Genomic DNA, 27,803 nt, shown 5'->3' with positions numbered 1-27,803 from the left:
TTGTACAGCTGTAGCATAACTTCTAACCCCCTGTATTCCATTAGCCTTTTTGATTATTTTCTGTACCTGTCCATGACATTTTAACAATCTATGTACATGGACCCCTAAGTCTCTTTGGACCTCCTCTGTTTCTAGCTTTCACCATTTAGAAAGTACTCGAAACTATCCTTTTTAGATCCAAACCTCACACTTGCCAATATTAAAATCCATTTGCCACAGTTTTGCCCATTCACTTAATCTGTTAATATCTCTTTGTAATTTTATGCTTCCTTCTAAACAACTTACAATGCCATCTATCTTTGTGTCATCGGCAAACATAGATATGTGGCTTTCTGTCCCATCATCGAAGTCGTTAATAAATACGGTGAATAGTTGAGGTCCCAACTCAGATCCCTGAGTTTAAATGACATCAGCAGTGATGGGGATGATCGCTTTGCGTTGTTGGCTATAAGTGTTAAGTTCCTACATAAAATGGATTTGAGCAATTACAACTGAGTTTCTAATGTCCGCTATTCAAGAAAGGAGGGAGAGAGAAAACAGGGAACTGCAGGCCAGTTAAATGCTGGAATCCATTGTTATGGAAGTGGTATCAGGGCACTTATATAATCATAACATGATTAGGCAGAGTCAACATGGTTTATGAAAGGGAAATCGTGTTTGACAAATTTATTAGTTTTTTAAGGATGTAACTAGCGACATAGATAAAGGGGAACCAGTGGATGTAGCATAACTAGATTTACAAAAGGCATTCGATAAGGTGCCAAATAAAAGGTTATTACACAAGATAAGGGCTCATGGGTTTGGAGGTAATGTATTAGCATGGATAGAGGATTGATTAACGGATAGAAAACAGAGAGTAGGGATAAACGGGTTATTTTCAGGTTGGCAGATGATAACTAGTGGGGTGCCGCAAGGATCAGTGCTGGGGCCTCAGCGATTTACAATCTATGTTAATGACCTAGAAGAAGGGACCGAGTGTAATGTATCCAAGTTTGCTGACAATACAAAGCTAGGTGGGAGGAAAACACAAAGTGTCTGCAAAAGGATATAGATAGACTAAGTGGGCAGTAAGGTGGCAAAGGGAGTATAATGTAGGCAAATGTGAGGTTTATTCACTTTGCTAGAAGAATAGAAAAACAGAATATTTTTTAAATGGTGTGAAACTTTTAAATGGTGTTGAGAGAGATTTGGGTGTCCTTGTGCAAGAAACACAAAGCTAGCATGCAGGTACAGCAAGCAATAAGGAAGGCAAATGGCATGTTGTCCTTTATTGCAAGAGGTTGGAGTATAAGAGTAAGGAAGACTTGCTATAATTGTACAGGGCTTTGGTGAGACCACACCTGGAGTACTGCACACAGTTTTTGGTCTCCTTATTTAAGGAAGGATATACTTGCCTTGGAGACTGATTCCTGGCATGAGAGGGTTGTCTTATGATGAGAGATTGTGACTCTGGAGTTTAGAAGAATGAGAGGCGAGTTCATTGAAATATACAAGATTCTGGATTGACAGGGTAGATGCTGAGAGGTTGTTTCCCCTGGCTGGAGTGTCTCGAACTAGGAGGTCACAGTCTCAGGATAAGGGGTAGGCCATTTAAGACAGAGAGGAGGAGGAATTTCTTCACTCAGAGGGTTGTGAATCTTTGGAATTCTCTGCCCCAAAGGGCTGTGGATGCTGAGTCTCTGAATATATTCAAGGCTGAGATAGAATTTTTGGAGTCTAGGGGAATCAAGAGATATGGAGATCGGGCGGGAAAGTGGAGTTGCGGTCGATGATCAGCCATGATCTTATTGAATAGCGAAGCAGGTCAAGGGGCCGCAGAGTCTACTGTTCTTATTTTCTTATGTTCTTTTGTCTCATTTAGAGAAGCTACAGATTGTTTAGTGTGGGAAATGCAAATGTCTGACTGGAACCGTAGCAGAGGCAGGTTATTTGAGTAGTTGACTGTGCCTGATGTGGTTACTAGCTGATTAAAATGTGAATGCTTTCAGAAGATGAAAAATCTATTAAAAAAAAAATTTTAAATTATAATTTGATCTAAAATTATGATTTATCCAGAGGGGGACAGTTCTGAAGGATGAGGTTGTTTTGGAAATCAGTCTTTTACAGAAGTTGTATATGAATTATTTTAACCTCAACTTTGAATTTAGTTATTTAATGAAAAATATAACTAAAGTGTACTTTTTCTGTAAAGTTCAAGATTGATTTTATTTGCATTTATGTGATGGTATGTGTAACTCATTTAGACTCATTTTTACATTTTCTATGATCTATTTCTGAATTTTATTTTAGTGGAAAATCTGAATATATAGAGCCTGCTAAACGAGCCCATATAGTGCCACCTCCCAGAGGTCGAGGCAGAGGGGGATTTGGGTCAAATTGTAGACCTCATGATATATTTCGGCAACGGAAGCAAAATACAAGCAGACCACCCTCAATGCACGTGGACGATTTTGTAGCAGCAGAATGCAAAGACGTTCCCTCCTCTGGCCCACCCCCAGCTAAAAGGACAAATAAAGGACCTCAGAAAGCTCCTCGTGGTGGATTTTCTGGAAATAGAGGACGAGGTGTCTTTCACAGTCAAAACCGTTTCTTTTCTCCACCTGCTCCTAAAGGTTTGTTAATATTTATCATACACACTTCCTATGTCATATAGTGTGATACTGAACAAATTAAAATAATCTGGTCTTTGCATTTTATTTATTTAATTCATTTAATGCTTCAGCAACAGCAAAAGCTATTTTCAATAGCTCAAGAGTCAGGGATAATTCCCTTAGATTATAAGGTAGCTCATGTAGTTCCAAGGGGTAAAATCGGAGCCAGGGAACTACAGGCCCATCAGCCTGACATCCATCATTGGGAAGATGCTTGAAGGGATCCTAAGAGGTGACCTTTTTGATCACTGTGAAAGAGAAGGGGCCATTTGAGATACTCAACACGGCTTCTGGAACAGAAGGTTGTGTCTTACAAACTTGATTTGAGTTTTTTTGAAGAAGTTACTTGGTTAGTGAATGAGGGTAATCTGATTGACATTATCTACTTGTACTTTCAGAGAACCTTGATAAGCCACCTCACATTAGGTTACTTCATAAGATAGAATCTTGTGGTATATGTGGGAATTTGATATGCTGGATTAGGAATTGGCTCTAATTCCATAGCCAAAATGTTGTAATCAACGGTTGTAGAACAGGCTGGAAGCAGGTTACTAGTGGTGTCCCCCAGGAATTGGTGTTAGGCCTGCTACTTTGGACTATTTTCCATTAATGACCTGGATAGTGGTGTTGGGGATATGATCAGTCCTTTTTTGGCGTGGAAGCAAGTCATCCTCATTTCGAGGGACCGCCTATGATGATGATGATGATGATGATGATCAGTATGTTAGGAAATTATATAAAAATGTGTTCAAGGGTTAAGATAGTAGAAGAGTATAATCCAATGCAGAGATTTAGATGCACTCGGGGAATGGGCCAAACAATGGCAAATGACATTTAAACTAGATAAGTGTAGTGTCATGCATGTAGGTAGGACCAACACAGAATACATTTGCAGAATTATACTGAGAGAGTTGCGAGAGAAAAGGATCTGGGTGTTGTTGTGCATAGATCATTGATGATTCACGACCAATGCAAAGAAGCTGTAGCCAAAGCAAAATAGGATTGTATTAATTGAACCCCTCAGTACAAATCGAAGGACACCATTCTGACATTATACAGGTCATTGGTTAGACCGCATCTGGCGTACTCCGTCCCGTTCTGGACGCCCCTCCTCCCCTCCCCCGAAAAAGGTTCAGAGGAGGGTTACGAAAATGATTTCTAGCTTAAAGAATTGTAGTTACTCAGGCTTAAAAAGCTGGGTCTATTTACTTTAGAGCAGCGGAGACTTAGAGCTGCCCTAATATAGGTATATAAAATAATGAAAAGGCTTGATTGTATGCCTATTGATAGATTATTTCCGTTTGACAGATTGGGGAGGACCAGGGACATGCATTTAAACTTCACAAATGTAGGAATAAGCTAAATGTTAGGTGCTTCTTCTTTCTGAGTAGTGAGCTTCTGGAATGCATTGCCGGCTTGTGCGGTGAGTGCTGACTCTCTGCATGGACCAGTTCTTGGCTGGAGCAATATCGCATGATATAGAAGGTAAGTGAATTAAGTTAACATACGTATGGTCAATGTGATCTCCTGGACTGGTTTTGATTGCCTGAAGGAGTCGGAGAGGAATTTACCAGTTTGGCTTTCCTCATTGGCCCTGGTTCAGCACGCACTTGTTCAATTCTCATCCCTTCCTTGAATAATTTAGTTTGTCAGAGCATACACATGGACTCTGAAAAGGTTTCTAGCATTTAGATTGTTTTTCCAAAATTCAAAACTGTTTGCATCCATGGCTTCCTATTTGACCCTGAGCTGAGCTGATCCCATATGCTCTCCATCACAAAGACTGCCTACTTCCACCTCTGTAACATCACCTGTCTCTGCTCCTACCTCAATTTATCTGCTGCGGAAACCCTCATCCATGCTTTTGTTACTTCCAGACGCGACTATTCCAATGTTCTCCTGGCCAGTAAACCATCCTCTGCCCTTCATAAATGAGCTCATCCAAAACTCTGCTGCTCGTATCCAGATCCACACCAAGTCCCGCTTACCTATCACTCCTGTGCTCGCTGACCTGCATTGGCACCCGGTCAACGAACACCTCGATTTTACAATTTTAACCCTCGTGTTCAAATCCTTCCATGGCCACACCCCTCCCTACCTCTGTAACCTCCAGCCCTACAAATATCTGTGAATTCTGCATTCCTTTGTGCCTTCAGCTGTATAGGTCTTGATTTGGTTGCTGGCTGGTTTGTATGTGCACAATCTTCTGATGTAAATATGAAAGGGAGAGTATGCATTTTCATCACTGGCACTGTAAAGCTGTTGTGATGAAACTGAATCCTCTCCCTTTTCTTCAGATGGTGCACCCTTTTCCATGGAGCTTGTACATATACATCTCCTAATTCTCTTGTTCTGTCACATTTTTACAAAAGGAACAAATACTATTAAGGGAAGATGAAATTTAATAGTATTTCATAAAATTTGTGTCACTTTTATTTATACCAACATTCCAAAGCAGTATAGAGTGACAATTATAAACATAAATATTTATTGTGGCTTACTCCTAAGTCGCACCTATGTTTTTGCTCTGTGAATTGTAATACAGGTATCTTATTTCAAAGAGAATGTGAAATAGTGCACAATGCAAGGGAGGAGAGAATTAGAAATAAGACATAGCAACCAGGTGGTTAATTGTACTTTTTATTAATCTTTTTCTTTTTCTCTTTGTAGAAGATCTACCTTTTATTCCAGCTCATGTAGTCGGACTTCTGCATCCTAGCACTAGAAATCGTAAGTAATTTATTGTCTCTGCGTCTGTGTATAACAATTATATATTAATTCACATAGACAGTAGAAAGAATGTATAATGTATAATCTGTTAAGATCATTGTACACTCGATCGCAATTGAATTTATCTGAAATAATATTTGGGCAGTAAGTATCTCTCCTTGTAATGGGTTTTTGGTTGTGATTGCTCATACACCATATTCCATCCATGATGGTTATTGGCACAAAGGGGCTTGAATCCATCCCAGATTAATGGGATTAAATTTGGCTCTAAACTGGCAATCTTAATCAGAGAGGCTCCAAGGATGACTGGTGTGGGAAATGAAAATTACTGTAGTGCAGTTGGGTGTGCGTTTCTAAGATTGAGGCAGAGTAGAGGGAACTTAACTCTGCAGCTGGCTGTGTTAGACCTGGCCCAAGGGTGGGTGAGGTGGTAGATACTGACACCAGGTCACTGAAACGTGAGTGTTCCAAGTACTGGCATTAAATTAAGCACAAACATTCATTGAAACAAAATCATTCATGGGCATCAGCTGACTACACATTACAGTCCCAGTGCAAACATTTTTCCTCTGGTCCAATTGTTCAAATTACACAACCTGGATACTCAGGTTAACCACTACGTTAAATTGATATATTTTTTTATAAATTCCATTTTACAATCAAAATCAAATCATCCTACTAACTCGACAGTTGGTTATTCAGGAAGTTGATTACTTTAGTCCTAAGCTGCATTTTTTTAACTGCTCTAAATTAAAAGGTAGACATGTATTTTAAATTGTACCTCAGTAGAAATCAGCTGTTATGGATTCTGGATCTGAAACACTTCCACTGAAGAGCATTATTGTATTTAAGTCTAAAATTGGCCAGCTGGAGGAGTAAATAAGATCTAATTCATATGGAACTGCCCTCAATTTTTACTTTTTACACTAAGAAGCCAGGCTACAGATGATCCTCTTGGCATGATCCAAATGTACATTAGGAGAATAAGAAATGTGTTCATAAATTGAAAAGATTTCTACTGATAAATGTTATAGTTATTTTTTAACTTTGAAGTATTCATCAGGATGGGTGGGAATTTCAGAGTAAAGTTATTCAGCTCAATTAATGTACTCCATTGTTTACTTCAGTGTTCAGGACCCAAATGAACTTTATTCATCCTCCTCTCAAAATCTTTCTGTCTAAGGAGAACCGAGTTAGTTCCCTTAGCTTGTTGTACATTGATTTAAGATTTAATACAGTAGTTAATCTTCTGAACAGCGCACAATACTCCCAAATGTGGTCTCTCTGTTAGTCATCTCAATTTTGCAAAATAATTCTACAATACATCCCATGTAATATTTGCAAACATTTTTCTTTCAAATAATTTTAAGCTTACTTTGCCTAAAGATTTTTTGAGATCACTGCTCTCCTTTCTTGAAATTTAAATAGTATTTGCATTTGAAGCGCCTTGGGATGCTTTACTACGTTAAAGGCGCTATATAAATACAAGTTGTTGTTGTACATATTCTCTGAGCTATTAGTATTTCTTGGCATGCTTCCAGAATTTTTCCTCACCCAGTCCTTTTCAAAATTCTGGAAGCATGCAGTCCGGCCATAGAAAAAAAAAGTTCTCAATTTTCTTCCCCCATTTATCCTGTTACATGATTCATTTGTGCCAGCAACCCTCCACTACCGTACCCAAGTGGGCATTCTTTCGATTTGAACTCTGGGAACATTAGCAGTCTATTATACCATGGGCGTCTCACAGGCAAGCTCAATCTGGTCCTTATATAATACCCACACAGACACTTTCCTGTAAAGTTCACAAGACACCAATCGGGAACAAGATGCTTAGCTGATTTTTCACCTTGCCAGTACATGGCTGCTGAGACCATTCATAGCTTCTACCACCAGCCTGGCTGAGATCAGCTAACTCTGTATGGACAAAGAATCGAACTTGGAACTTTTTGACTTCGTACCTAACCATTTACCTATTAAGCTATTAGAAAGGCCGTTAAAGCCATAGTGTATTTTACTAGAATTCTACCAGGGATGAGAAACTATCGTTATGAGGAGAGACTTGAGATACTGGGATTATTTCCGCTGGAGCTGAGAAGACTAATATATTTAATCAGGGTTTTCTGATAGTGACTAAGGAAGGATTATGTCCTCTAGTTGGGAAGTCAGTGACACGGGGTCACCAATTTAAAATGGTCATCGAGGTTAAGAGATTTTTTTTACACTGGATTGGTCAAGCATAGAATGCTTTGCCACAGGGAGTGGTTGAGGCAGAGTTTAGATGCAGGGAGTATGGGATCCTTGCAACACTTGCTACATAAGTAGACTCCAGCTTCAAGTGGTAGCATTGGCTTTGAATTGTTTTGCTATGGAAAGGTGAACTGAGAAAGAAAGACTCTACGAGAAAAATGAACCATCCGTGACGAACTAAGGAAGTTAAGCTGGTATCAAATTGAAAGAAAAGGCATACAATGTTGTGAAGATTAGTGGTAGGCTAGAAGATTGGGAAAATTTTAGAAACCAAAGAAGGATGACTAAAAATATAATAGAGGGAGAAAATAGATTGAGAGTAAACTAGCAAGAAATATAAAAAGGAAGCGAGTAGCTAAAGTAAATGTTGGTCCCTTAGAGGATGAGACTGGGACACTACTAATGAGAAACAAGGAAATGGCAGAGACTTTGAATAAATATTTTGTTTCTGTCTTCACGGTAGAAGACACTAAAAACATCCCAATAATAGTAGAAAATCAGGGGGCAAAAGGGAGGGAGGAAATTAAAACCATCATTATCACAATAGAAAAAGTATTCGGCAAACTAATGGGACTAAGGGCTGACAAGTCCCTGTACCTGATGACCTCCATCCTAGGGTCTTAAAAGAAGTGGCTACAGAGATAGTGGCACTGAAAAGTGTAGAGGAATAAAGGGACCATGGAGTGCAGGTCCACAGATCCCTGAAGATAGCAAGTATATAGAATACTTGCCTTTATTAGTCAAAGCAAGGAATACAAGAGCAAGGACGTTGTGCTTGAACTATATAAAACACTGGTTAGGGCGCAGCTGGAGTACTTGTGCAGTTCTGGTCATCACATTACAGAAAAGGTGTGATTGCACTGGAAAGGAGAGGAGATTTACAAGAATGTTGCTTGGACTGGAGAATTTTGGCTATGAGGAAAGATTGAAGATGCTGGGTCTGTTTTCTTTGGAACAGAGGAGGCTGAGGGAAGACCTGATTGAGGTGTATAAAATTATGAGGGGCCTGGATAGAGTGGATAGGAAAGACCTGTTTCCCTTGGCAGAGTGGTCAACAACCAGGGGGCATAGATTTAAAGTAATTGGGGGTGGTTTAGAGAAGATATGAGGGGAAATTTCTTTGATGGGGGTCTAGAACTCACTGCCTGAAAGGGTGGTAGAGGCAGAAACCCTCACCACATTTAAAAGATACTTGGATGTGCACTTAAAGTGCCGTAACCTACAGGGATACGGACCAAAAGCTGAAAAGTGGAATTAGGCTGGATAGCTCTTGGTCGGCCGACGCAGACACGATGGGCCGAAATGGCCTCTTTCCGTGCTGTAATTTTCTGTGATTGGTTGTAATCTTCCAAAATTCCCTAGATTTTGGAAAGATCCCAGCAGATTGGAAAACTGCAAATGTAACGGAGGGGAATAGAAAGCAGGAAACTATAGGCCAGTTAACTTGACATCTGATATTGGGAAATGTTGAAATCCATTATTAAGGAAGTCGTAGCAGGACATTTAGAAAATCATAACAATAACTACTTTTATTTATATAGCGCCTTTAATGTAGTAAATCATCCCAAGGCGCCTCACAGCAGTGTTATAAGACAAAACAGATAAATATAACACCGAGCCACACAAGAAGAAATTACGGCAGATGACCAAAAGCTTGGTTCAAGAGATAGGTTTTAAGGAGGGTCTTAAAGGAGGAAAGAGAGGCGGAGAGGTTTAGGGAGGGAGTTTCAGAGCTTAGGGCCCAAGTTGCTGAAGGCACGGCCACCGATGGTTAAGCAGTTATAATCAGGGATGCTCAAGAGGGCAGAATTTGAGGAGCGCAGACATCTCTTGGGGTTGTTAGGCTAAAAGAGATTGCAGAGATAGGGAGATGCAAGGCCATGGAGGGATTTGTAAACAAGGATGAGAATTTTGAAATCGAGGCATTGCTTAACTGAGAGCCAATCTAGGTCAGCGAGCGCAAGGGGGATAGGTGATCGGGACTTGGTGCGAGTTGGGCGCTGATTTTTGGATGACCTCAAGTTTATGTAGTGTAGAATGTGGGAGGCCAGCCAGGAGTGCGTTGGAGTAGTCAAATGTAGAGGTAACGAAGGCATGGATGAGGATTTTAGCAGCAGAAAAGCTGAGGCGGGGCGGAGGTGGGTAATGTTACGGAGGTGAAAATAGGCGGTTTTAGTTATGCCGCGGATATGTGGCCAGAAGCTCATTTCAGGGTCAAATATGACGCCTTGGTTGCGAACATTCTGGTTTAGCATCAGATAGCTGTTGGGGAGAGGGATAGAGTCAGTGGCTAGGGAACGCAGTTTGTGGCGGGGACCAAGGGGAATGGCTTTGGTCTTCCCGATATTTAATTGGAGAAAATTTCTGCTCATCTAATACTGGATGTCGGATAAGCAGTCTGACAATTTAGAGACCATGGAGGAATCGAGAGAAGTGGTGGAGAGATGGAGCTGGATGTCGTCAGCATACATGTGGAAACTGACTGTGTTTTCGGATGATATCGCCAAGATACAGCATATAGATGAGATATAGGGAGTGGACCAAGGATAGGTCCTTGGGGGACACATAGAAACGTAGAAAATAGGTGCAGGAGTAGGCCATCTGGCCCTTCGAACCTGCACCGCCATTCAATGAGTTCATGGCTGAACATGCAACTTCAGTACCCCATTCCTGCTTTCTCGCCATACCCCTTGATCCCCCTAGTAGTAAGGTCTACATCTAACTCCTTTTTGAATATATTTAATGAATTGGCCTCAACAACTTTCTGTGGTAGAGAATTCCACAGGTTCACCACTCTCTGGGTGAAGAAGTTTCTCCTCATCTCGGTCCTAAATGGCTTACCCCTTATCCTTAGACTGTGACCCCTGGTTCTGCACTTCCCCAACACTGGGAACATTCTTCCTGCATCTAACCTGTCTAAACCCATCAGAATTTTAAACACTTCTATGAGATCCCCTCTCATTCTTCTGAACTCCAGTGAATACAAGCCCAGTTGATCCAGTATTTCTTGATATGTCAGTCCCGCCATCCCGGGAATCGGTCTGGTGAACCTTCGCTGCACTCCCTCAATAGCAAGAATGTCCTTCCTTAAGTTAGGAGACCAAAACTGTACACAATACCCCAGAAGTGGCCTCACCAAGGACCTGTACAACTGTAGTAACACCTCCCTGCCCCTGTACTCAAATCCTCTCGCTATGAAGGCCAACATGCCATTTGCTTTCTTAACCGCCTGCTGTACCTGCATGCCAACCTTCAATGACTGATGTACCATGACATCCAGGTCTTGTTGCACCTCCCCTTTTCTTAATCTGTCACCATTCAGATAATAGTCTGTCCCTCTGTTTTTACCACCAAAGTGGATAACCTCACATTTATCCACATTATACTTCATCTGCCATGCATTTGCCCACTCACCTAACCTATCCAAGTCACTGCAACTTCATAGCATCCTCCTCGCAGCTCACACTGCCACCCAACTTAGTGTCATCTGCAAATTTGGAGATACTACATTTAATCCCCTCGTCTAAATTATTAATGTACAATGTAAACAGCTGGGGCCCCAGCACAGAACCTTGCGGTACCCCACTAGTCACTGCCTGCCATTCTGAAAAGTACTCATTTACTCCTACTCTTTGCTTCCTGTCTGCCAACCAGTTCTCAATCCACGTCAGCACACTACCCCCAGTCCCATGTGCTTTAATCTCTTGTGTGGGACCTTGTCGAAAGCCTTCTGAAAGTCCAAATACACATCAACTGATTCTCCCTTGTCCACTCTACTGGAAACATCCTCAAAAAAGTCTAGAAGATTTGTCAAGCAGGATTTCCCTTTCACAAATCCATGCTGACTTGGACCTATCATGTCACCTCTTTCCAAATGCGCTGCTATGACATCCTTAATAATTGATTTCATCATTTTACCCACTACCGATGTCAGGCTGACCGGTCTATAATTACGTGTTTTCTCTCCCTCCTTTTTTAAAAAGTGGGGTTCCATTGGCTACCCTCCACTCCATAGGAACTGATCCAGAGTCTATGGAATGTTGGAAAATGACTGTCAATGCATCCACTATTTCCAAGGCCACCTCCTTAAGTACTCTGGGATGCAGTCCATCAGGCCCTGGGGATTTATCGGCCCTCAGTCCCATCAATTTTCCCAACACAATTTCCTGACTAATAAGGATTTCCCTCAGTTCCTCCTTCCTACTAGACCCTCTGACCCCTTTTACCCCAGAGGTAATGATGCGGGAGTGGGAAGAGAAGCCATTGCAGGAGATTTCTGGTTACGATTAGATAGATAAGAATGGAACCAGGCGAGTGCAGTCCCACCCAACTGGACAATGGCGGAGCAGGCTCGAGAGGCCAAATGGCCTACTCCTGCTCCTATTTCTTGTGTTCTTATGGTGGTGAGGCATTGTAGGAGGATGGAGTGGTCAACTGTGTCAATGGCTGCAGACAGGTCCAGGAGGACGAGGAGGGATAGTTTACCTTTGTCACAGTCACAGAGGATGTCATTTGTGACTTTGAAGAGAGCCGTTTCAGTACTGTGGCAGGGGCGAAAACCAGATTGAAGGGATTCAAACATGGAGTTCTGGGAAAATTGGATTTGGGAGGCGTCAACACGTTCAAGGACTTTGGAGAGGAAAGGGCGGTTGGAGATGGGATAGTAGTTAGCAAGCACAGTGGGGTCAAGGGTTGGTTTTTTTGAGAGGGGTGATGACCGCAGATTTGAAGGAGAAGGGGGCAGTACCTGAGGCGAGAGAGCCGTTAACGATGTTGGCTAACGGAGCTAAAACAGGAAGTTGGATGGTCAGTAGTTTAGTAGGAATAGGGTCAAGGAAGCAGGAAGTGGGTCTCATGGACAAGATAGTGTGGAGAGGTCAAGAGGGGAGATCAGAGAGAAACTAAAGAAAAATGCGAGTTTAGGGCTAGGGTAGGGGGAAGACTCAGGAAGTTTGGCCCGATGGAAACCCACAGAGGCAGTTGATCGGATGGTCTCAATCTGTGAGACAAAGAAGTCCATGAGCTCCTCACACTTGTTGGTGAGTGTGATGGAAACGGGAGAGGGGTTTAAGAAGACGGTTAGCAGTCGACAATAGTAGTCGGGTGTTATCTTTGGAATAGTGAGCAGTTTTTGCAGACAACAGCAGGATCCGATAATGCTTTATGTGGTCCAGCCAGATCTGGCGGTGAATGGCAAAACCAGTTGTCCGTCAAATGTGTTCATAATCAAAGGGAAATCGTGTTTGACAAATTTATTAAGAGTTCTTTGAGGATGTAACGAGCAGTTTGGATACAGGGGAACCAGTAGATGTAGTGTATTTGGATTTCCAAAAGTCATTCGATAAGGTGCCACATAAAAGGTTACTACATGGTGTTGGGGGTAATATATTAGCATGGATAGATGATTGGCTAACTAACAGAAAACAGAGATTAAATGGGTCATTTTCAGATTGGCAAACTGTGACAAGTCTGGTGTCACAGGGATCAGTGTTGGGGCCTCAACTATTTACAATCTGTATTAATTACTTGGATGAAGGGACTGAATGTATTGTAGCCAAATTTGCTGACTATGCAAAGATAGGTGGGAAAGCAAGTTGTGAGGAGGACATAAAAAAGTATGCAAAGCGATATAGATAGGTTAAGTGGGTGGGCAAAAATTTGGCAGATGGAGTATAATGTGGGAAAATGTGAGGTTATAATTTGGTATAACTTTGGTAGGAAGAATAGAGAAGCAAAATATTATTTAAATGGAGAAAGACTACAAAATGCTGAGGTACAGATGGATCTGAGAGTCCTCGTAAATGAAACACAAAATTAGTATGCAAGTACAGCAAGTAATTAGGAAGACAAATGGAATGTTGGCCTTTATTGCAAGGGGGATGGAGTATATAAGTAGGGAAGTCTTGCTACACCTAGAGTACTGGGTACGGTTTTAGTCTTATTTAAGGAGGGATATACTTGCATTGGAGGCAGTTCAGAAAAGGTGCACGAGGTTGATTCCTGGGATGAAGGACTTGTCCTTTGAGGAAAGGTTGAGCAGGTTGGGCCTGTACTCATTGGTGTTTAGAAGAATGAGAGGTGATCTTATTGAAACAAAAAAGATTCTGAGGGGGCTTGACAGGGGATATGCTGAGAGGATGTTTTCCCTCGTGGGGGAATCTAGAATTAGGGGGCATAGTTTCAGAATAAGGGGTCACCCATTTAAGACAGAGATGAGGAATTTCTTCTCTGAGGGTTGTGAATCTTTGGAATTCTCTACGCTAGAGAACTGTGGAAGCTGAGTCATTGAATATATTCAAGGCTGAGAAAGATAGATTCTTGAACTATAGCAGAGTCAAAGATTATGGGAAACAGGCAGGAAAGTGGAGTAGAGACAAAGATCAGATCAACCATGATCTTATTGAATGGCGAAGCAGGCTCGAGGGGGCAGCCGTATGGCCTACTCCTGGTCTGTCTTTGTGCTTTTATAAGAACATATGTCAACAAACAGAACAGGCACAATGTCATACAAATACAACACAGGCTCAAGGTGCATGAGGAAAAGGCAGTACTCAGAGTGGTGAATGAATTACATTTGCATACGAAATTCATGTAGGTTCCATATATATCTGCAGAGTTCATCATTGGCAAATCTATCCAAAATGTTGACCTTCAGCAGAAATGGTCTCATTGAATAAATCCACTAACTTACAGCAGAGTATTCATTCTAGATTCTAAAAGTTAAAAGTTGTGTTAGAGACTAGTTGCATGTGTAAGCTTCAATTTCCTGTAATTGGCCACAAAGTTGATGAGTACAGCTTGAGTTATGCTCGTCTCTGCCAGAGACCAGCCCCCTCTTAATGTATACTATTTGGAAAGTATTATGTAGATGAAGGCTAATGAAGAAAATAATGTTCTCATCTTAGTAATGAGGAATATTGTGCCTAAAGTGAATCATTTATTTTGGTATCACTCAATTTACTTCTGTATGTGATTGGTTTATCTTCCCTCCCATATCCCTAAAATTACTGGTTTTGTCCAGTAACATTTACCTTCATGTTTAGCCATTAAAACCAAGTTGTGAAGTTATATTTCTCATAACATGCATTTTGATACTGCATTTTTTCCGAATACAATTTCCCATTCACCATCCTCACTTGACTCTAAGAAAATGATCGAGAGTATAATTCAAATATTCAGCATTTATTTATATCATAGAATTATCTACACCCAAATATCCCATCTCGTGTTTTTCAACTAGCTTTCACTTGCTTCTGAATACTCCATCATGCAACAGCATCCACCCCGCTCCCTTACTGCATGAATTATTAACCACTTTGAATTAGCTGAATTAATTCATTTCTTGAAAGCTGGTTTCTTCCACTTAGTTTCAGAATGCTGACACATGATTATTACCCATTCTTTACCTAGTAGCTTGTTTTCTAAAACTGTTTCCTGTCGCACTCCAAAAATAGTCCAACAATGGCTTTACGTCAGCTGGAGCACCTCCATTCCTAAAAGTGAGCGAGAACTTAATATTAAGTGTTGCCAACTGAGCCAAACAAATACACTTAATATTTTATACTGTATTTATATTTTAAGTACCTGGAGCTCTGCTAATAGCCTTGTGAGTAAAGCCATTATTATAAAGACCACAAAATTCTGGATTTAATTCCTGAGCATGTGCTGATTGAGATAATTATAGTGGGCACTAGAAGTGACTTGAATGCCTCTGAGCTAAAGAGAGGGGATAAAAATCAGCCACTGCTTTCCAGTGATCTCTGCTGGATCATAAATATGCGCAGACATCAGTTGAGAACAAGACCAGGCTTGGCTATGATGTCTCTTGTAGTCAAACAGGCTTTTGACACTCTCATTCTAGGCACATACTGGAAGGTGGCCACTTAGACGAGTTAATGGTGGGTTGCTAGTGCCCATAGAATTAGAACCCTAACACTTGGTGTCGTAAGAGAAAGGGAGGAAATTGGAAACAAATTGTAAATATTCTTGCTATTATTTAGGCAAGTGGATGTATTAAATAATATTATTGCAAAGTTGTCGAGCTTTAAGTATACACAGTACCTTTTATTTGCTGTGTTTTTTAACAACAGTTTCATTTGTTATTCAAGTTGTATCGCTGGTCAAGGACTGGCATATTTTAAGATTTCTAATTCTCATTTTCCGAGTTTAAATTTCACCTATTCATAAAATGACTAATGTAGATGTACATTCAAGATGTTGAAAGGATTAACACAATGTGAGCGACGATAATTTCATTTTGTCAAAATTCAAAAAATATATTGCATATGCATAGATGAAACTATATCATTCAATGCCACTTCCAGTTATTCTACTGACAACATTCCATGCAACATTACAACATGTGAACACTCATAAATAAACTAATTCCAAGTCTCCAGTCAGCTACAGATACATTTTAAATCTCATGCATTTGGCTGTAAAATGTAAGAATGAAAACTGGCCACCTTGCTGCAAAAATAATTTTCACTGCAGCTAAAATGTTTAATCTGCAGATTATTTTGTGAATTTAATTTTAACAGTATCACAATTGTGCTTTCTGATGAATAAACAATTTTTTTAAAGTCCCTTTCATTTCTACAGAATTTCATTTGTGCGGTGGTATTTCAAGCCCTTTTTATGCAGCAAACAGTCTGGATGAATGGGGTACTACAATACTACATTTCATATTTATATCTGTTTGCACAGTATTTAACTGTTAACAAAAGTCAAGTATATATGCAACAGAAAAGATGGCATCCTCCTGTTGGGAAGGATGCCCACTGCAGCTCTACTTACCCAGGATAGTAGTGGGAAGCATGCTATGGTTTGGCTTGTAAATCATTCTCCCACTCCTCTGTGCATAGCTGTTTGTCTTCTTGTGGCTTTTTTGACCTTCTAAACATGTGCCATTTCCCCACTCCTTGGGAAGCTCTGCTATGTCTGTGTTTAATGATTGCATGGTGAAGGTATATTCATTGCAAACTATTTAAGTACATTAGAGATTGAGGCAACTCTTTTCAGCTGTAATTTGTGTCTATTTTTCTAATGCATTATGTGTGTAATAGTTATTTCTAGAGTGCTTTTTGAAGAAAGTTATTTTTACTGTAGGGAATTACAGCCGTCGTGAAGGAGGACGTGGCTCAAGCTGGAGTGCCCAGAATAGCCCCCGCGGTACATACAGCGAAAATCGAGGTGGTCAGAGCAATTTTAATAAAGGTCCACCATCAAGACAGCCTTCAGCAGGTAAGGCTGCAGTAGTGAAAATTAAATTGCAGTTCTGCACATACAAGTCCCGACTGCTTACTTTAAAATAAATATATATATAGATATTATATTTTTTTTTAACATGGATAGATTAAGGAACAAGAATCTGATGGGGAAGGCACACAAACCAAGATTTCAAGTTGGGCACCTTTTGCTCAGCAGAGGTTTGGTGCCTTTTGTTTTACAACAAATGCAATCAGCAATTTTTTATTTAACATTTGTTCCGGGATGTGAGTGTCGCTGGCAAGGCCAGCATTTATTGCCCATCCCTGATTGTCCTTGAGAAGGTCGTGGTGAGCTGCTTTGTTGAACCGTTGCAGTCTGTGTGGTGAAGTTATTCCCACAGTGCTGTTAGGGAGTGAGTTCCAGGATTTTGATCTCTCGACAATGAAGGAATAGAGATATATTTCCAAGTCAGGATGGTGTGAAACTTAGAGGGGAACTTGCAGGTGATGGTGCTCCCATGCGCTTGCTGCCCTTGTCCTTCTAGGTGGTAGAGGTCACAGGTTTAGGAGGTGCTGCCAAATAAGCCTTGGCGAGTTGTTGCAGTGCATCTTGTCGATGGTACATACTGCCGGTGATGGAGGGGGTGCCAATCAAGCAGACTGCTTTGTCCTGGATAGTGTTGAGCATCTTTAGTGTTGTAGGAGCTGCACTCATCCAGGCAAGTGGAGAGTATTCCATCACACTCCTGACTTGTCTTGTAGATGTTGGAAAGGCTTTGGGGAGTCAGGAGGTGAGATACTTGCTGCAGGATAACATAAGAACTTAAGAAATAGGAGCAGGGGTAGGCCATTTGGTCCCTTGAGCCTGCTCCACCATTCAATAAGATCATGGCTAATCTGCTCTTGGCCTCAACTCCACTTTCCATCTCCGCTCTGCTCCCCATAACCCTTGACTCCTCTTATCGTTCAAAAATCTGTCTATCTCTACCTTAAATATATTCAATGACCTAGCCTCAACAGCTCTCTACGAAAGAGAATTCCAAAAATTCATGACCCTCTGAGAGAAGAAATTCTTCCTCATCTCCGTTTTGAATATGCGATCCCTTATTCTGAAACTATGCTCCCTAGTTCTAGATTCCTCCATGAGGGGAAACATCCTCTCTGCATCTACCCTGTCCAGCCCCCCTCAGAATTTTGTACGTTTCAATAACATCACCTCTCATTCTTCTAAACTCCAATGAGTACAGGCCCAACCTGCTTAACCTTTCCTCATATGACAACACCTTCATCCCAGGAATCAACCGAGTGAACCTTCTCTGAACTGCCTCCAATGCAATTATATATCCCTCCTTAAATAAGGAAACCAAAACTGTACGTAATACTCCAGATGTGGTCACCAACGCCCTGTACAGTTGTAGCAAGACTTCCCTACTTTAATACTCCATCCCTTTGTGATAAAGGCCAACATTCCATTTGCCTTCCTAATCACTTGCAGTACCTCCATGCTAACTTTTTGTGTTTCATGCACGAGGACACTCGGATCCCTCTGTACCGCAGAGATATTGGATGCATTCTCTCTCCGTTTAAATAATATTATGCTTTTCTTTTCTTCCTACCAAAGTGGATAACCTCACATTTTCCCAAATTATACTCCATCTGCCAAATGTTTGCTCACTCACTTAACCTTATACAAAAGCAAAATACTGCGGCTGCTGGAATTTGAAATTTTAAAAAACTGACAGTCATCGACCAGAAGCGTTAACTCGTTTCCCTCCACGGATGCTGCCTCACCCACTGAGATTTCCAGCATTTCTGTTTTATAACCTATCTATATCCCTTTGCAGATTCTTTGTGTCCTGTTGACAACTTTCCCACCTATCTTTGTATCATCAGCAAATTTGTTTTTCTTACACTCGGTCCCTTCATCCATGTCATTAATGTAGATTGTATATAGTTGAGGCCCCAGCACTGATCCCTGTGGCACCCCGCTAGTTACAGTTTGCCAACCTGAAAATGACCCATTTATCTGGACTCTCTTCTGTTAGTTAGCCAATCCTCTATCCATGCTAATATATTACCTCAACCCCGTGAGTTCTTATCTTGTGTGGTAACCTTTTATGTGGCACCTTATTGAATGCCTTCTGGAAATCTAAATACACCACATCCACTGGTTCCTCCTTATCTACTCTGCTCATACATCCTCAAAGAACTCTAGCAAATTTTTCAAACATGATTTTCCTTTCATACAATCAAGCAGGGTCAACATGGTTTTATTATGATTTTCTAAATGTCTTGCTACTACTTCCGTAATAATGGACTCCCGTATTTTCCCAATGACAGATATTAGGCTAACTGGTCTATAGTTTCCTGCTTTCTGTCTCCCTCCTTTCTTGAATAGGGGTGTTACATTTTCAGTTTTCCAACCCGTTGGAACCTTTCCAGAATCCAGGGAATTTTGATAGATTACAACCAATGCATCCAATATCTCTGCGGCCACTTCTTTTAAGACCCTAGGATGCAGGCCATCAGGTCCACCTTTAGTCCCATTAGTTTGCCTTAGACTTTTTCTCTCGTGATAGTGATTGTTTTAAATTCCCCCCTCCGTATAGCCCTTTGATTATTTATTATAATTGGGATGCTTTTAGTGTCTTCTACCGTGAAGACCGATACAAAATATTTGTTCAAAGTTTCTGCCATTTCCCTTGTTTCCCATTATTAATTCCCCAGTCTCATCCTCTAAGGGACCAACATTTACTTTAGCTACTCTCTTCCTTTTTATATACCTGTAGAAGCTCTTACTATCTGTTTTTATATTTCTTGCTCGTTTACCCAGCCTCTGACCTTCTCTTGTTGCCATGGTTATTTATTTGGCTGGTCCAGTTAAGTTTCTGGTCAATCAGTGGTGACCCCCAGGATGTTGATGGTGGTGATTCAGTGATGGTAATGCTGTCGAATATCAAAGGGAGGTGATTAGACCCTCACTTGTTGGAGATGGTCATTGCATGGCACGTGAGGCGCGAATGTTACTTGCCACTTATCAGCCCAAGCCTAGATGTCGTCTAGGTCTTGCTGCATGCTCGCCGGAACTGCTTTAATTTCTGAGGAGTTGTGAATGAAACTGAACACTGCAATCATCAGCGAACATCCCCACTTCTGATCTTATGATGGAGGGAGGTCATTGATAAAACAGCTGAAGATGGTTGGGCCTAGGACACTGCCCTGAGAAACTCCTGCAGCGATGTCCTGGGGCTGGGATGATGGACCGCCAACAAACACCTTCAAATACTGACATATTTCTTACTGAAATGTCTAGCAAGTAGTAAGCAAAGGAGACTATGATTTGTTTGGAAGAGTAACAATAATTACCAAATGGATGATGACGCACCACTAAAATATTGAGTGGAGAGCATCAAGTGATAAAATATTTTAACATGAGGTAAAAGCACAGGACAACAATTACTGGCCTATTCTGCATGTGTAAATCTAAAAGTGTTTAATGATTTACTTGTAAATGTCTGTGTAGTTCTACTTAGCGATCAAAGATTATCAGTTGTATCTGAACTAGTATGGATGTCACAGGAAAGCACTGCTGGACCTGTATGTGAACCATACCAATGGAAGTAAAAACTGGTAAAACTGCAATGAAAAAGAGCAGTTAGAACCAATGTTCTCTCTCTTCACCCTAGGCAACCTCCAGTTTTATTTATATATCAACTAAAAAGTTGTATTTTGCAAGCACTGCATTGGTGCATCTATCAATGCAATGCTTGCAAAATACAACTTTTTAGTAGGACTAAAGCTGCCTGTTCAGTTCTGAAAGTTTCTGTCCCTGCCATCCCACCATTGGATAACTAGTTGCTAGGCACTATTTTGTGATACTACACCACCAGACTTCTTAATTAGAAGTCAGAGTGAATCCATCATTTAAACTTGGTGCCTGTTGGTCTTCATTTCAACTGATCTCTTGTTTGATAGTATTTTACACTCCCTGGAAGAGGGAAAGTGACCAGAAAGAGCAATACTCATATCAGTGAAGATATGCTTTGACTGGAATGTTCATATTTCTATCCCAGATGGATATTTTTTGAGGGTAGAATGAGACAACCTGGAGTACATAGTATAAATCCATAGTTACAATAGGGTTAAGGGTTATATAATCCTCAATCAACTTCACTGGAAAGTAGGATTCTTCAGAATATTGTGTTATAATGTATGCCGAGTTAAATTAGTAAACCCTTTTTTGTTTTTTTTACACCTGGGGAATGTTGCAAATTAGACCCTGTGATTTGCTTTTGTAGCCGAAGTCGTTCTACTCCCTACACTATTTAAATAATTATCCCTGCTTTACAATCAAAAATTGACATATTTTGCTGGTGTTTTGTTTTTTAGGATACCGTCAGAGTCCCCGTGATCGTACATCAAGGGGTCGAGGAGCAGGACCATCATGGGGAGGAGGCGGCTCGAGAGGAAAGTTTAGTGGAGGAAGTAGCGGAAGGGGTAGACACGTGCGATCCTTTACCCGCTGAATGGAAATTTTTTGCACGATTTCTTTATCTGTGAACAAGTAAATGTTTTTTTTCCCCCTCAAAACGATGAAGTGTGAGAGAGATTCAGTAGTGGAGTTTGTGGCACTGAAGGACCAATATTTGACTCCAGTAATTTCTGGTAGTGAGATTTAGTTTCAAGAAAAGCGGATATTTTCGTTGAAGAAATTTGGAAGATGTTGTCCTTTTATAGCAGTATTGAAATTTTAATAAAACCGATCATCAAAAAAGGCAAGTGTTTTTTTGATTTAATTTTCATAATTGATTAAATCATTAACTGAATGAAAGAGGTGACATCCAAAATTTCATCAAGACATCATGGCAGTATGCCATCTTCCGCTCAATCACATTGTGCCTTAAAGGTATATACTGATCCTCAGACATTACAGTCCTGCATTCTCAGAATCTATCCATTCTGGTTTCCTCAATTTTATTGGAGACAAAATGACAGAGCAGTTCAGACTTGTAAAATGCATTTACAGCAAAAGAAAATGCTTAAGATTATAGGTGACTGAACAGATCTGGAACCCATACCCACACTTTTTAATCCTACAAATATCAATGAGGAACTATCTTCTTAAAACCAAATAGCATAAAATCAAGTAAATGCCACCTTTTTGCAGGTTTTTAACCCAGAAACCTGGAGATGCACTGGTAATTTAAACATTAGACCAGCTGAACATAAAATTACAGATATAACGAATATGTTAGACTTTGCATTCTTCTTTCCGCATCCTCCAGACTAGCAATAGAAAAATGTTACATTGTAGATAGGTGGTGCTACCCCTGGTGTCCTACTCTTGCTTTGTTTCAAGCATCCAAGACCTGCCTCATTTGTGCCAGTTTAATATTCCCCAGTTAAAGGATTCTTTGTTTCTCATGTCAAAACTCGTGTCCCCAAATTTTATGGCATTCTCCTGCTCCCCTACAGAAATAAGTTAGTCATACATTAGACCATCATTTTGGTATTTTGTACAGCTAATCTGGATATTTGTGTTTTATGTTTAGGTTTATGAGGATGTTGCGGCATTATCACCAGTTGGCAACAGTGTAGAAAATACTATGCTGTTATTTTCAGGACAGAGTAAAGAAAGGCTGCAAGGGATAATTTACCTAGGTATAGCACCTAAAAATCAGATAAGCTCTGGAAAAATGGACATTAATCCTTTTCCCCACCCCCATTATGTGCCTGGATTACAATGCAGCAGGATTTTCAGGTGGTTGAACCTGACTGCCTGAAGAGGACAGAGCAATATAAATCACATGCAGATGACTGTCAGACACGATTTTCTGCTCTGGTTCAGCAGAAGACTGTTCCCAGAGCTGCTGCTTTAATGCTACGTCTTTTAAGGGACAAGCTAGTATTGCCAGGAAAGGTCTATACTTTTTAATGAATAGTTTTTCAGTTTCAGTACTTGTTACAGAATGCTATTAGTCCTTTAAATGTATTGGAAGCTAGAATAGCAATGAAAGGCTATCCAGTAGCAGATGATTGGCAGCACCATGTAGTCTAAAGTTGCTACGCTGCTTGAAAGGAATTGCTTGAGGTCAATGAAAGGGTACAAGTTATAGGCAGCCGGCCTCCATCATCAATGCTATCTGCTCTGGCTGGTTCAACTATAGCAATGGCTGCCAGCTCCATCTGGGAGATGCTAAATGTTTGCTGATCATAGAAATTAGGTGCATGAGCACGCCATTTGGCCATTCGAGTCTGCACCGCCATTCAATAAGATCATGGCTGATCATTCAACCTCAGTACCCTTTTCCTACTTTCTCTCCATACCCCTTGATCCCTTTTGGCCATAAGGGCCATATCTAACTCCCTTTTGAATATATCTAACAAACTGGCCTCAACAACTTTCTGCGGTAGAGAATTCCACAGGTTAACCACTCTGAGTGAAGAAGTTTCTCCTCATCTCAGTCCTAAATGGCTTACCCCTTATTCTTAGACTGTGACCCCTGGTTCTGGAACTCCCCAGCAACGGGAACATTCTTCCTGCCTCTAACCTGTCCAATCCCGTCAGAATTTTATGTTTCTATGAGATCCCCTCTCATTCTTCTAAACTCCAGTGGATACAAGCCCAGTTGATCCAGTCTCTCCTCATATGTCAGTCCTGCCATCCCGGGAATCAATCTGGTGAACCTTCGCTGTACTCCCTCAATAGCAAAAACGTTCTTCCTCAGATTAGGGGACCAAAACTGAACACAATATTCCAGGTGTGGCCTCATCAAGGCTCTGTGCAACTGCAGTAAGACCTCCCTGCTCCTATACTCAGATCCTCTAGCTATGAAGGCCAACATGCCATTTGCCGCCTTCACCACCTGCTGTACCTGCATGCCAAACTTCAATGACTGATGTACCATGACACCCAGGTCTCGTTGCACCTCCCCTTTTCCTAATCTGTCAGATAATATTCTGTCTTCCTGTTTTTGCCACCAAAGTGGATAACCTCACATTTATCCACTGTATCTGCATCCTCAAAAATTCTAGAAGATTTGTCGAGCATGATTTCCCTTTCATAAATCCATGCTGACTTGGACCGATCCTGTCATTGCTTTCCAAATGCGCTGCTATTTCATCTTTAATAATTGATTCCAACATTATCCCCATTATCGATGTCAGGCTAACCTGTTTTCTCTCCTTTTTTTTTTAAAAAGTGGTTTTACGTTAGCTACCCTCCAGTCCATAGAAACTGGTTTTGCTCCTCTCACATTACATTGAGAAATCCTCACATTTACTTAGTATTACTGCTTAGACTTTACCACAATCAATTTCCTTATCTTTACAGATCAGTCTCCGTTATGACTCCTATTTCTTACCCGTTCTGCTTCTATCATGAATAAAGAATAAGGGTTGAAGATAGATCATCTACATCATTGGTTTACTTCATTCTGTGAATGATGTGTATTGTCCACATACCATAGTTCCATGTATATCTCACTCGAAGGGTATAATTGTGTGTGTGGGGGGGGGGCTACTATTGAGTAGCTTATTTTAGCTTTAGGTAACAATGAACTGGCACAAATGCAGAGGCTGGGAATGTATGGTACTGGAGCAGCAGACCATCTGCACATCACATCATAGCAACATTTATGTGTTCTCAGCACACTGTTTCCCCAGCACCCATCAAGCTAGACTAAATTCCTTTAAGTGTCTGAGATGAATATTATTTGAAGAATAGAAAGCCTGGGGGCAAATTTCTGGAGGAAGGGGGTCTTCCATTCCACCATTGTAACTTTAGTAGAAGAAACAGCATAAGCGGATATTTTTAGCTGTGTATATTGTTTCTCCAGGGGTTCTGCTGAAACTCCACACACACACACACACACACACATTTGCCACAGTCTAATTGAAATAATTAACACAAGGATATTCACTTTTCTCCATCTCTAGTGGGGTTTAAAACTCAATATATTTAACACTTCATTTATTGCCTAATTACAAACCTGTGACTTATATAACTCTTGGATACAAATACATTATTTAAGTTGTACCCATAATATCGTCAAAGATAGGCTACTCTAACGAGAAAAAAATTACAAAGTGACATCAACTCATGTAGTTAAGGCACTTTTGCCTTTAAAAACAGACTTCATGCCTAGACTTGTTGCACTCTGTCTGATTCAGTGTCAGTGGGAGGAAGGTCAATGCAGGGATTGGCATAACTGTCTATTTTAAACACCAACAAATATATTGTACCGCTTTTTTAGTTTTGATGTGTTGGCCGGTTTCTTTAACATGATTTTTTTTGCCGTAGGAAGAATAAGTACCTCAAGACCTGCATGGTTCAAGTGCAAACACAATAGTTGACCTAATCCATTGATAGACACTGATATAATCAGTGATTGTTGCTTGCATTGTTTCTAATCCAGTTGTGGAAGATGTTTAACAGGCAGTAGAAGTTGTTGCGAAGTAACAATGTCCATCTTCTGGCTAATATAAAAACTTTGAACAATGTTCCACAGCATCACCCCGAATTTGGTATTCTTTTATAGAATTCCAGCAGAAATACTTGAAATGAGATCTTCTGAGAAATTCAGCAGAGAATGACTTGGAAATGAGAGTTTCTGAGGAAGGAATTGGAGAAGAAACCAGCATTTAAAAAATTGTACTTTAAACTTTATGTTGCAGGTGTAAAAAAATTTTTAATTGTCTGGAAGAGTACCTATCTAATATGGTAATTCCTGAAGGATTCAGCATCCCCATTTTATATAATTAATTTAAATTGGATATGTTAAAGAGGGTGTGTCACCATTTGGTGGAAGAATATATATTAGATGGTATAAGAGGGATAGTGGAGTTAGGCTTCAGATTTCATCTTGTGGCTTTTCTGTCGTCTTGATTACCTGATCTTTATCATTTATGTCACCTTTCATTAAACGAATACCTTTACTTGGATGTGATGTGTATTCAAGCACACATTTATTGTGCTCAACCCAGATATCTGGATCTGTTGATGGTAGACTGTACACTGGTCTGATGCAGCAACATCTTATTTCACACTTCCAATTTGTCTCCATGTAACCACATCCTAATTTTAAAGACAATAGCAAAACAGTGCATGGATGTAGTCGAATGTTTCATCTGCATTGCAAGTTTTCCACATTGGCAGTAAACCAATAAATAAAAACAAGGTAGGCATCACTGAAGTGATTTCTAGTGACACCTCTGGCAGCACAACTATCCCATTTAAATGGAAAGGTCATTTTTATTGGCCACAGATAGGGAGGAAAATAATTCCTCTGTGCACTTGGTTTAATAACATTCTAAAAACCCCAGGATGAGTAATTGAAGAGGTCACATCTACCACAATCAGTAGCACTTTCACAAAGTAATTAAGCATTAAGGCCAGGACCTTCTCTTTGGGTTTATATCAACTTCACCTAATTCTAAACCGGTACGGTAACCTCTTAAGGGTTTAGCATTATCACATCTATCCACATAGAGACAAATGGTTTATTAGAACTTTAATGGGAAAAGTAGTGTTGCTCACTGTACGTACTATAACATGATGGGTTTTTTTTATAAACCAGTGAAATTGCAACTGGAACCTCTGGGATCTGTAAAGACCTCCAGATTACAAACATCAACATTTTTGTTCATTCATTCATGGGATGTGGGTGTCGCTCGCAAGGCCAGCGTTAATTTTCCATCCCTAATTGCCCTTGAAGATGGTGGTAAGCTGCCTCCTTGAACTGCAACAGTCTGTGAGGTGAAGGAACTCCTACAGTGCTTTTAGCGAGGGAGTTCCAGGATTTTGACCCAGCAACGATGAAGGAACAGCAATATATTTCCAAGTCGGTATGGTGTTTGACTTGAAGGTGGTGTGCCTGCTGCCCTTGTCCTAGGTGGTAGAGGTTGCGCGTTTGGGAGATGCTTTCGAAAAAGCCTTGGTGAGTTGCTGCAATGCATCTTGTAGATGGTACACGAATTAAGCATGCTTTGTCTTGGATGATGTCGAGCTTATTGAGTGTTGTTGGAGCTGCACTCATCCAGGCAAGTGGAGAGTATTCTATCACAATCCTGACTTGTAGCTGGTTGAAAGACTGACGAGTCAGGAAGTGAGCCACTTGCCGCAGAATACCCAGCCTCTGAACTGCTCTAGTTTGCAAATTATTTATGTAGTTGGTCGTTAGATTTCTGGTCAATAGCGATACCTGGGAAGTTGATGGGGGATTCGGCAATGGTTATCATGTTGAATGTCAAAGGAAGGTGGCTAGACTCTTGTTGGAGATGGTCATTGCTTGGCATTTACGTAGTGTGGATGTTACTTGCCACTACAGCGCAAGCCTGAATATTGTCCAGGTCTTGCTGTATGTGGGCATGGACTGCTTCATTACCTGAGGAGTTGCAAATGGAACTGAACACTGCAATCCGCAGTGAACATCCCCACTTCTGATCTTATGATGGAGGGAAGATCATTGATGAAGCAGCTGAAGTTAGGCCTAGAACACTGCCCTGAGGAACTTCCGCAGCGATGTCCTAGGGCCGAGACGATTGGCCACCAACAACCACAGCCATCTATCTTTGTGCTAGGTATGACTGTAGCCAGAGGGCAACTCAGAATAATTTCCTTTGTTCCAAGAATTTGGTGGAATACTTGGAACTAGCTATGGGAACTGAAGTAGTATCGAACATGAGGATGCTGGAATTTTATTTTCCAGAATGAATCACTTGGCATCATATTAAATGCATTGCAGAGGGTGTAGAGAAGATTTACAAGTATGGTTTACCAGGAATGTGAGGGTATACAGATCAGGAAAGGATGAACAGTCTGGGTCACTTTTCTCTTGAAAAAAGGCTGAGGGGTGACCGAATTGAGGTCTTTAAAATTATAAAAGGTTTTGATAGAGTAGATAGAGAGAGAGAGATAGTGTTTCTGTTATGTCCTTACACACTACAGCAAATCGACACGAGGCAC

At 40.7% G+C, this 27,803-nt stretch overlaps 2 protein-coding genes across 9 annotated transcripts in view; one reads left to right on the top strand and one right to left on the bottom strand.

The window, feature by feature from the left end:
• Nucleotides 1–21,611, top strand: part of virma (vir like m6A methyltransferase associated) — a 166,271-nt gene extending 144,660 nt beyond the window's left edge. For 2 of the 3 annotated variants that reach the window (XM_070894144.1, XM_070894137.1), the window contains exons 22-26: nucleotides 2,290–2,612; nucleotides 5,322–5,381; nucleotides 16,230–16,292; nucleotides 16,737–16,871; nucleotides 21,227–21,611. In XM_070894144.1, coding sequence (XP_070750245.1) covers nucleotides 2,290–2,612; nucleotides 5,322–5,381; nucleotides 16,230–16,292; nucleotides 16,737–16,871; nucleotides 21,227–21,363 — 718 coding nt within the window. In that variant the 3' untranslated portion in view covers nucleotides 21,364–21,611. The remainder of the gene's footprint in view (nucleotides 1–2,289; nucleotides 2,613–5,321; nucleotides 5,382–16,229; nucleotides 16,293–16,736; nucleotides 16,872–21,226) is intronic. The other variant, XM_070894154.1, reaches the window with a different exon arrangement.
• The window catches only part of rnf41l (ring finger protein 41, like), a 177,138-nt gene continuing 170,939 nt past the window's right edge, over nucleotides 21,605–27,803 (bottom strand). For 5 of the 6 annotated variants that reach the window (XM_070894199.1, XM_070894230.1, XM_070894207.1 and 2 more), the window contains one exon: nucleotides 21,605–25,449. The gene's annotated coding sequence lies outside the window, so the exon portion shown is untranslated. Of the gene's footprint in view, nucleotides 25,450–25,669; nucleotides 25,914–27,803 lie in introns of those variants that run through there. The other variant, XM_070894213.1, reaches the window with a different exon arrangement.

This window comes from Pristiophorus japonicus, chromosome 1 (genome assembly GCF_044704955.1).
Source record: "Pristiophorus japonicus isolate sPriJap1 chromosome 1, sPriJap1.hap1, whole genome shotgun sequence".
NCBI classification, from domain to species: domain Eukaryota; kingdom Metazoa; phylum Chordata; class Chondrichthyes; family Pristiophoridae; genus Pristiophorus; species Pristiophorus japonicus.
The sequence above is the reverse complement of the archived record's forward strand: the minus strand, read 5'-3'. Positions and strand labels throughout refer to the sequence as shown.